Source organism: Cygnus olor, chromosome 8 (genome assembly GCF_009769625.2).
Source record: "Cygnus olor isolate bCygOlo1 chromosome 8, bCygOlo1.pri.v2, whole genome shotgun sequence".
Taxonomy (NCBI): Eukaryota; Metazoa; Chordata; class Aves; order Anseriformes; family Anatidae; genus Cygnus; species Cygnus olor.
The window spans coordinates 7,174,189-7,185,633 of record NC_049176.1 but is presented as its reverse complement, the minus strand read 5'-3'; the positions used below and the strand labels follow the sequence as shown (position 1 = coordinate 7,185,633).

The following is an 11,445-nucleotide window of genomic DNA, read 5'->3' as shown; positions in this document are numbered from 1 at the left end:
GACACCAGAGGAGCCATGAGGCCTGGTGTCTCTCAACGCAAGATCTGGCCTCTTGGAGATGCAACAGCTCCTTCACTTCCCCGTTTGCATTATTTGGAATTCAGACAGAACCGGGAGTCACTGGATTTCACCCAAATTCACAAACTGACAGTTTATGCTGTTACTCCCCATGTTTCAGAAAATCTCTCTGTTGATGCAGAGAAGCGAGACCATGTTTTTGTCTTTCTGCAGCCCCTCTGGGCTCTGGCACCATTTCTCTTGTTAGTTTGCTATGTGCCTGCTTCCAAGGTGTATGTTTTCCCCCTCCTTTTTATCAAAACTGTGAATGCAGGTGGTACCCATCTAGCTACAAGCATTGCTCTCATTTTTCCAGTTCCTCAGCACCACATGCCCCCATCCCTGGATTCACATTGACAGGTTTGGAGCCAGACTGTGCTTCCATTAAATTTAAAAGGTGTGATGCTCCCATCTTTTAACTCTTGAGAGTAAAGCAGGAGCAACACCTTTCACAAAAGAATTCCAACCCCCCCCCCCCCCATCCAAACAAGATCATCAGTGTGCCAAAAAAACTTGCTAATGGCAGGCAATACACGATAACATTCTGAAGTATAAGAGATGATTCTGACTACATTCCCAGCCCTAAAAAAATCACCTTTATTCTACAAAACATTTTCTCTCACAGATGAGACCTTTACACACATGGCTCTGTGTCCTGAGTTACATGTCAAGGATGTCCCTAGCTTTACTGAAGATCTAGAAGCAGTGCAGGCAAGAAAGGCATCAACTGAATCCTTAGTACCTAATTAAAATTGTTTTAGATTTTTAGCACAATTGATTATCCATGTTCTTTGCCTCCGAAGAACTGATAGAAAAGCTGATTTGAAGCTGTCCCCCAGATTCCCTCCACCACATATTGCAGTTATTGGTCACCTGCCCATTGATCTCCCATGTCCCTGTGTAGAGGAATCCTGCTCTGTAGCATTAAGACTAAATTCTGCTGCATGAATTCAACTAAAAATGATCATCATTACACTCCTGTCTTTACTCCTCTCCAGACTTAGAAGATAAGAACATACCATGAAACTATTAAAAGAGGAATGTTATATTCCAATAGAGCGTATACAGTAGTGGGGATTGCACAGCAGAACCAGGTTCAGTTTCTGATCAATGTTTATGCCACTTATTGCAACTGGTATCAGCTACCTTCTGGGCCTGCATCTTATATAAACAAAAATCCCTGCGCACAGTAAAAGCACAATGACGGCTATGCACTATCAAATTAAACTGCAGTGGTGCACTAGGTGTAAAGGTAAAAGAAAATAGTGGATGAACTCATTTATTCATATAAGAAACCAGTGTTCTTGCCCTTGACTATGGCTTTGCTAGTAGTACCATGCCTTGATGACCAATTGGACCAAAAATCTTCCAAAGTCAGTCTGCAGGATGCCTGCTGAGCTCACGGGCCTGATTTTCCTCCTGTTCCCAGCATAGACACTGCAGTATGATACAAAATAAAGTGAGAGCCAAAAAGTATTTAGTGCGCTGAAGCAAAGGATAAAAGTGAACAGGGACTGCGAGAAGAAAGCATTTACCTCATTTCGGAGATGTTTGCTTCATTTGCCCACTGCTGACAACACAACTCACGAGCTAATGAGCTGCACTCACTCCTCTCTTTTTATCACTCTTGTACCAGCTGGAAAGCGCGCCAAGTGAGCGCCTTTGAACTAGCACACCTTGCTGTGGCTCGCTGGGTAGTCTCCACACGGCTGTTTTGTAGGAAAGCCTGTCAAATTGTTGCTGTGCTTAGGTGTCAGTAGGTGTGGCTGTAAGGACTGCTGCTGAAGTGCTCGTAGGATAAGTCTGGGATGGCACAGAGGTAAAAAGACAGCAAAAGAAAATGACAGCAAGCAGTAGCATCCTTCATTCTTGGGGAGCAGCACCAAGTTAGCGTGAGCTTGCAGAAATGATAGGAGAAGGACGACATGGAGACACTGATTTAATAACCAGTTCTGTAATTTGAATGACAAATAGCTTTGATCTTAACGTGTTTCCTAAATAACATTCAACAATTTTAATGCTATTCGGTTGTTATTCTTATGCTAATATAATACTTCGGCTTCAGGTATGTTGTTAATTTACTTTGCTTTTGCTGATACAAATGTATTTGAAAAGAAAACTGTCTTTTTCAATAGTAATGCAATATTTTGAGTAACCACCTTTTTTCTTTTGTGCCTGTGTGTAGCGGCGGTTACTATGGTAATATTCGTGATTCAAGATTTAAAGCCTGAAAGTGGTTTCTATAACAACATGCTATGACATTTTGGACACACAACTGAAGTTAGGGATTCAAGATTAACCCTTTATGACCACAGGATTTGCAGCCCCAATGACAAGCTCTTGTTAGTTGGTCAGAAGTTTGCTCATACCTTCCCAAGGTACACCTCCTCATTGAGCAGATGGAGTAGTAATTCCAGCTGTGGACAGAGCAGGTCAGGCACTTCCATCCCAGGTGAAGTTTGCAAAGGAGAAATAATACCACAGTATCTACAGGCTGCTCATTACATTACGTAATTAGGACAGTAGACAAACATATTTGGAGATGGACTGAGTAGAGATGAAATAGTGTTAGTGCAATGTTTAGGAAGTCTGAGATTTCAGTCTGGAAATCAGAACTGTGGGGAAAAAAAAATGAAGTGATCTATTCTCAGACAATCTTGATGGAAAAGCTGTTTTGAGGGCTCAGATAGCCCCTTACCTGACTCCATTTTATCCAGCACGGCATGTTGTTCTGTCCTTTTCTTCCCCCTCTGTCAAATGCTGATCCATGAATGGCAGCTCTACCTTTTAGTTCAGGGCAAAAGTATCCGATCCCATCTCTGTCACTGGTGATTATGCAGCTGTACTCATTGCTTATCTGGTTCTTCAAGATACATAAGATTGGATATATATGCACACCCACAACTTTAAGGTTGTCTTTGCAAGGAAGTTATTGTCATAGTGATGAACTATATTTTCCATGTCATGGTGCAGTGCAGAAAAACTGTGATATGCCTAATTATACCAAAGCTACGTGCTCTTCAATGCAACACTAAATGCCTTGGGATATATTTGAATATTTCCAGTTAAATGCTAATTATTTCACGATCGCACTAAAATTGAAGAGCTTGATATTTCAGTGACACTTTCACACACTTGTTTTAAAATCTCAGAGACAAATTTTAAATAAGAAACGAATGCAAGCATCAAAGATTCTTATTTCTCACTCAAGACATCAGACTACCTAAGCCCTCACTACCCTCAAGCTATCCAATGATTTCTTTATTCAATTTATTTGATCATAAGGTAAACCCTCAATTGTGAGCAAATGCTATATGCTGTTGTTGTGTCGATGGGAGACATTGAAATAACAACACTAAGGGAAGCAACTGTTGATTTATTAGTTCCAAGAACAATTTCTCTCTCAGTGACCACAACCAAGGTATCAATAGTATAAGGTATTTTGGGAAACTAAGAACAACAACAACAAAAAAAAAAAAGCAAAAACAAAACAAAACAAAAAAAACTCAACACATATTTCCTAGGTTGCTTTTCTGTTGTTGTTTTGGTTTTATAACAATTAAAAAAAATTGCAATTATATCATTGTTTCCTTATATTTCCATGAATATTTTAAAGTTTAATTTCTCAACTCATAGGCCAGCAAATGGTCTATTGCAACAGGAGAAAGGAAGATTACAGACAGAACTGCAGACCTATAATACCTTAATATTCATGTTTTTAACAATGTTTAGGTATTAGAAGACAGTATCTGGCCTTAGTTTACCTCTGCTGGATCATGAATGGTTTTCCAGTACCCATTCCTTTCCAAAGTGTATGTGTTACAAACAAAAAGTCATATTTTGCTGTGAATTATTTTATCTGTTTTAGCTGGTGTGGCTTCCTCATTTTAATCCAAAATTTAGTTCAAAAGTTTGAAGTAATAGCTGTTAAAAAAAAAAAAATACTCCCCAAACCACTGTAAACTTATCATTGTTGATGAGTATGGGCATCAAGAAGATAGCTATCTCCTCATAGTATTCTTGTTTGTTTATTTTTCTCCCTAGAAAATTGACTGCCTCTGTTAAGAAGCTCAGAAAAAATCTGCAGCATATGTAAAAAGACCCTGAAGCTGTTAGTGTTGAGAACCTCTGTCAAGCCAGGAGTCCTCCTTCAGGGAAAAAAGGCACATTTGAATGATAGCATTGCGAATTACAAGGAGTCTCCAGGCATGATGAGGTGATTAGCAAAGTGCAGGCAGGACCACATTCAAGTGAACTCAAGTTTATAACAATGTGATTAGCAGTGACTGAAATTTGATTTTAAATTCTGTTGCTGATTAAAATATTTCACCAACTTGTGGGAAGAGCCACAGAAAGAAAGAATAAATTTTTACTGAAAGAAATTTCTGCCAAAAACAACCCAACACAGCTTACTAGGTTTTGTTTGTGGACTTTGAATGGCTAAGATTGCAAATCAGATTCTCAGAACTGGAGAATTGGCAATTTACTTTTATCAATTTAATATTATATATTTTGAAAAGCACACATGAATGCTCTAGCTCTGATTCAAACAGAATCTAGAAAAAAAATACTTCACATTCTCAGGAAAGATTTGAGATCAGGCTCCTTAACATTACCTGCATAACTGAAGAACACTGGTTTCTTTGAGAGGATTCAGAAGATCTGTGCCAAATTGTTTCAGCTTGTTCAGAACTCCCACCCTGTTACCTTTCCCACTAATTTAATTTTGCCCTGTTATATTCATTTTCATGCATTTCCAACCTCCCAAACAATATTGTATTGCTTCATTACAGCAGTTTCTGACCACTGAGATGTCTGTACCACAGCAAAATCATGTTTTTTTTATTACTGATTAGTATATGAATAATCGAGATTATGTAACGAACAGCAGCACTTTAACTTAAGTAATCTTGTTTATGAGGAAAAAGAAATTACTGTCTCTCAGCATTTCTTACATTTAATAGTGCCAGCTCTTGCAAAAGATAGAGAATACTGCCGTTTCTGGCAATACTGACGATTTTCCAGTAGATGGCAAGCTTTACTGCAAGGAATTTTACTGCCAAATATCTCAACTGCATGAAAAGGACTTAACCATGGGGTAAAATGCTTGGCACAAATTCCTCTAGTAATTAGATTAATGTATCAATGTTTATAAAGAGCCAGATAATTACCTCAAGTGTCAGTCAGTGTAAATCAAAGTGATCAGCATTTTGTTTCCATTTTTCCGATGTTACATATAAGTTTTAAGAATCTGTCAGAACAAGTCACTACTGAAGTGATCCTGAGTGGGTAAGCATGAAAATGACTCCCCTGCCTACCAGAGCTACCACACAAGGCTTTTTCAGATTATCCTTGTGCAACATTACCAAAAATAAAGCCTCCAAATACATTTAAACACTTATTTCCCTTACAACTCTTTCTGTAAATGTAGTAGAAAATATTCTTTAATCATCAGCTCAAACTGAGCTAGCCTTTTCATCAGACACAATCACAATCTGCCACATCACATCCTATAGCATGGGTGTGTTCAGCTTCCACATGCTCTGATCTTCCTCTGCTGTTTCCATGCAGCTCCCAATAGCATTAGGTTTCCAATTCCATCCTTCCACATGGCTCCAGAGCTGCAGGAAAACTGAATGTTGACAGGGGAGGAAGGGATGTACTGCAAATAACTTGTTTAACATAGGTGGGAAAGTAAGTGGAAAATAGATCCTCTAACTATGAAGACTCCAAGGATTTTCTGAAGCACTCATATGATTTAGGAATATGACTTTTGTCAAAAAATCATGGGGTGCCCTGGTAAACTGCATACCATTTGATAAACACAGTTTGATAAATTATCCTTTGATGATCACCTCTTTAAGGTGCAGTTGTGCTGAATCTTACCACCCCTAACAAAAACTCTTGGTCCTAGTTTTTAAATCACAAGCAAGCTAAAACTCAGCAGTGATTACATCTCTGCTAAGCCCATCAGAATCCTTGTATTCATCAATAACTATATACATAATAAAAAAAAAAAGAAAAGAAAATGAAGATAAAACTCCAAAAATTGTATTGCTTTGCTGTAAGCTTTATGTACAAATCAGACAAAAGCATCCCTGAGGAATATTGGTTATATTGTATTGTCTGTTGGCAATTTCTGCATAAGAAACTTGTTTTTATAAAAGCCAGAGGTGTTGAACTTAAAATGCTTGTTAAAAAATTCCAGAACAGATTTACCTTTCTATATTTTTCCCATTGCAATGTCACCTTGGAGACAAATTGATTGCCTTCACTACTGACTGTGCTTTTAGGGCTTCCTTTTCTCTTCCCTCAATTTTCATCCACTGTTAACGTCTCAGTGAAGCATGCAGATTTTTAATCACTGCTTAAAGATAGTATGTTGCTATCAAAACTGCAAACTGGCAAATTCTTCATTTTCTCTCACATACAGTAATTATAACAAATTGAGATGTTGCAGGCATATCATCTCTGGAAAAGCAGTAGTAATTAACTGAATTGCTTCTCAAGTCACAGTGGTCCTACTTAAGAAATACTTCAGTGGTTGACCTTACCTCTTGCAGTTTACATAGAATAATAGTTAGATAATGCTGCAAATTAACCACAGTTAAATCCTTCAAATTTGCAACATTTCTTCAAACATGCAATTTTAATTAATTTTAAGTAGACAGACTGAAAAGAAAGCTCTGTAATGTGGGACAGTCCCAATAAAAATGTGGATTGCAAAAGTTCCATTTGGGTCTTACCATCTCCACAGCCTGGAGCCAGCATATCCCCAAGTAATGAGATTCCTAAGTGCTGCAGGATGCACACCGATGATTAACACCATTTCCATTGGCCCATACCAAACCAGTGAAGCTGTGATTGCAGAGTATTCAGCCCAGGTCAGCACACATACCTCAATCACTCAGCATTAGCCATCCTCACTATTATTCGGTATAACTAGCACTCAGTTAAAGGTGGTATACCTGCTTAGCCAAACATGGACATTCATTTTGTTATGGAGACAATTAATCAGGATTAAAACAATTACACATTTTCATAGCAAAATTCTTTTCTTTTACTGGAAAGAATGCCCTTCACTACTCTCACTCTATTAGTGTTTCTCAGTTGTGTTTCATGAACAATACTGGTAGCAGCTCACTCTTCCTTCATTGGGAAGTGAGAAATAGCTATTGTTATTACCTGTTAGTCTTTACAGCAGCAGCAACTATAAGTTGTGTTTAATTGATGCCAGGAGCTCAGTTCCTGGAGGATAAGGGAAATATTTATACCATGTCCACTATGTCATTCCAGCCTCAGAGGCTGGAAGGCTCTCAGAGTACTATTTTGAATCTCAGGTATTTGGGAGATTCTTTACGGTGGAAGTGCTGTACAGATATCAAGTTAGTAGTATTTATAATTGGGAAGTCAAAACCAACTCAAAGTGCGTAATAGTTTGAGTCACTCATGTGAGACTAAAGCATACCCAAGTCATTTAGCTTTGTTGAACTCCAATACAATAAAACTTCCACCACAAAAGAATCCAAAATGGTATTGCACTGAAAAATGTTGTTCAATTCCTCATTCTAGTAAAAAAAAACAAAAACACACACACCACCTGTTTTAAACATATGTAAATGCATTCCATGTTGTTGGTCATCTCTGTTGACAGTCACAAATATTGTTGCGACAATATCGTTGTTAAATAATGTATTCACAGTCCTGGCACTACAGCCATGGCTGCTGGAAGAAGTGAGAATTCTGCTCATATTTCCATAACTGTTTTCACTTTACATTTATTAGTCTACCAATATGTGCTGCACATTTACTGGCCCTGTTTTCTTCTCATAATCCAGCAATTGGAGCTATTAAATTTGAAACAATGTGGTAATAATTGCACCTATTTGACTCTGGTTTACTCCAAATGCGGTAGAAGTCCTCAGGATCTTTTTTGTTTCCTTCCTAGAGTCACTTTGCATGAGAAACGATACCAGGTGCCTGTCAAATTCCTGCCAAAAGAACTCTACGTGCGCTGCTGCTCACAGGGACAACACTTGCCGTTGTGCAGATGTACCACCTGACACTATGGAGGAACTCTGCAATAAAACCTCTGATCCTTGCTCCTCAAACCCTTGTCTTCAAAATGCTACCTGCTTAAGCTCTCCTGGAAACCTCAGCTTCACTTGTGAGTGCCCCGCTGGGTATAATGGGACTACTTGTGAAAGAGCCGTCAGCGTGTGTGACACAAACCCCTGTGAACATGGAGGCACCTGCCAAAATGGCGTGGCTGGGCCCACCTGCCTTTGTAGCGCAGGTTACACAGGTACTCTCTGTGAAATGGATTTTGATGAATGCATTTCTGAACCATGCCACAACGGAGCTGTGTGCAGGGATGGGGTCGATGAATACTCCTGCTACTGTGTCCCAGGCTATCAAGGCAAGCACTGTGATCTGGAAGTGAATGAATGTGTGTCAGATCCGTGCCTGAATGGCGCAACGTGTCTCAACCAGATAGGAAAGTACGACTGCGTCTGCCCACTTGGGTATACAGGTAAGTGCCATTTTAAACAACCTTTTCTTTGTATCATGGAGAATTGCCAAATTTGTGTTCTAAGATCTACTACCATACACACACACACCTATTTAGTCATACCTGTATTACCACATTGCCTTCAGCCTCAGCAGCTGTTGGTATATCATGGGTTATCTTATCACCTATCTTATCACCTGCAACTTGTGATATTGGATGGAGAAAGACTGAAGAAATCTCACATTTTCCAGAAACTACAGAGCAGTTTCTTAAACATCAAGCTGTGTCACAGGCCCAGGTTAACTTTCCTTTAAACAAAATATTCTCAAAACACATGTCCTCAGAGTGCTATACATAATTTTTAGCCCACAGACAAAACCTATGTTTGGCAGTGATAAAAATTAGATCTACTTTGACTTGGTTGATTTGCTAATCACAACAAAGAGTACTCTTAAACCTAGACATTTGCTTTGCAGGAGTCTTTTCCTTTAAAACACTTTTCTTTCATTTTTCCGCCTTTTCTGAGCAAAGGTATCTTGTTCAGAAATTTTCAAAGCACCCTATTCAGATGTTTTCTATCAGTTTTCCTTTATGCACATTCACTAATAGGCCTTTTTCTCCTCCTCTACTTTACCAGACCTCAAGGCCAAATAAATTAATCTATCACTTTTCCTCAACATCAATTCTCAGGATGGCTATGCCTTTCTGGTTTCATTCTGCAAAACTTTTCTAAGCTGTATACCCTACTGATGTCACGTAATATAACTAATTTTTCCCCTTCTATTATTTTTCTGATCCACTCCGTGATTCAGTCTGGCTGAAGCCACAGTTAGATTTCTTTTCTTTTTGCCTCAGCAAAACTTTCCAAAACTCATTTCTGGCTTCTTTTCTGGGAAACAAAAGACCAATATTGCAGTGGTTTCCAGGCATTCAAAAGAGTGTGTCTCCCTCTGTGGAGCACGTAGGTTGGCTATTTCATAATAGCCGCATAGGTTGGTTATTTCATAAAATATTAGAAATTACAGCTGGACATTCTAGAAGAATGTACATTTGTCAAGAATGGAGATAAGCTGTTCATATCATCAAGAGAAAATATCCTTACACTCAATTCTTATTCTGCAGGTTTTTAGCAGTTCAAAGTTGATAACATTGTACTTTGCCATATACTGGCCTTCCAGTTGAGTTGGAAGGTTTAGTATCAATGCAAACTATGAACTCTGATACAAAAAAAATGAGTAAGTGCAGTATAAAAGCCACAAAAGAAACATTTTCAGAACCAGAAAAGGGTAAGACAACAAGGACTAAGGAAAAAAATGTATCCTTCTGACAGAAGAAAAAATAAATAGACATTTTACAGCCAAGTTTTTAGCTTTCCAAGCAGAAACAGAAAAATCAAAAACATGCCACTGCATCTGCAAAAGCCATCCTCCCCCTGCCTAGAGGCCATGCGTATTCTGAACTCACTGCTTAGCCTGTGTAAACTTAACTTTGACTAACCTTGTTGGCTTCCTTTCCTCTGTCCAACCAGAAACAGAGGATTCATGTGGAACTAGAACATTACCTAAGTTATATAGAAGGAAAAGTACTATCAGGTTCCCAAACTACCCATTTTTTGATAAATTTCCATTTTATCTGGCCCCATTTTTAAGAAAAATCATACCCATACCTTGTATACTTTCTCTACTGGAGAACATAATAATGGCTGCAGGAGACAGTTCCCTTCAAATTTCAAAGCTGTATTCAGGGACAGGACAGCAAGAGAAAGCACACTGAATCATTAAAAAGAGAAAAGGGGATGCATTTTAGTGATAGATTGCCAGTCAGGTAAGCAAAGGAAAAAAGCATCTTACAGCACAAGAAGGGAAAAAATAACAGCTATTGCTTCAAGTGATTCAAATGAATAAGAGATGCAGTTTACAGCTCCATCCCAAAATCCCCATGCAGGAGGGGAAGTCAGAGGTAAAAAGCAGCTTTCCAGTGTCTGACGCAGCTCTTGTTGGAAGCCAGCCCTCAGTTAGCTTCCCTCATGAGCAGGGGGAATGTTGTTTGAAGGAAGCTTGTTACCTTCCTTCTACCCCACTGCTACCAGCGGGTGTCCAAGCCCGGGCCAAGCGAGGGGAAAACTACACAACCAGGGGAAAGCCAAAGAGCAGAAGGAAGGAAAAGCCTATTAACAAGCAGCATGGCTACTCTGCAATGATCAGACTCAGCCCAGACCTCCTGTGGTATCCAGGAAACTGTATTTGTTTAACCTGCGCTGTCAGTAGTGTCCAGGCCTGGATCTGTAGCTCACAAACTCAGCTTGAAAGGCAGAATATACACCTTAGAGGCAGAGGGAGAAAACATAATAAAATAATAAAGCCCAGACAAAGAGAAATGAAGATTTAGATCAACACAAACTGCTGGAGGGAGCTCACCGTGCTGGAGTCACCCCGCTTTTATCATGCAGTTCTGCTGTTTTCCAGGCAGATGCTGCTTGGTCTCACCAAAAAATAAGCAGCAACACTCGGAGTGCTCTGCACTCAGCACAAGCAGAGTTAAGAAATGAAGGAGCCAGTGAAGGAAAAGACGTCTAAAACAAAGCAGAAGAGGCTGCAGTGCTTTAACATACAGCTCCGACACTGCTCCCAGCAGTAGAGACACTAATCATAATTCTGTAAAGGAGTAGCTGACTGTTCCTTCAGCAGTAAAACACCAGCTTTTAAAGGCTACTTAACCAAATGATTTATCAGAAGCATTCTTTTTTGTTGTTTTCTGCACCTTGCTGTGAGTTGTGCTAAATGCACAAGCCAGGGGGATTACTGGATGAAAGCCCTGAGGTGTCCCCACCGGTAATAAAAATCCTCATTTACTCTGTCGGGGGATCTTGCCAACCA

At 39.3% G+C, this 11,445-nt stretch overlaps 1 protein-coding gene and 1 long non-coding RNA gene across 8 annotated transcripts in view; one reads left to right on the top strand and one right to left on the bottom strand.

The window, feature by feature from the left end:
- CRB1 (crumbs cell polarity complex component 1) overlaps positions 1 to 11,445 on the top strand; it is a 106,473-nt gene that overhangs the window by 23,139 nt on the left and 71,889 nt on the right. For all 6 annotated transcript variants that reach the window (XM_040565511.1, XM_040565508.1, XM_040565512.1 and 3 more), the window contains exon 2: positions 8,006 to 8,590. In XM_040565511.1, coding sequence (XP_040421445.1) covers positions 8,006 to 8,590 — 585 coding nt within the window. The remainder of the gene's footprint in view (positions 1 to 8,005; positions 8,591 to 11,445) is intronic.
- The window catches only part of LOC121073934, an 87,435-nt gene that overhangs the window by 34,092 nt on the left and 41,898 nt on the right, over positions 1 to 11,445 (bottom strand). The window lies entirely within an intron of this gene.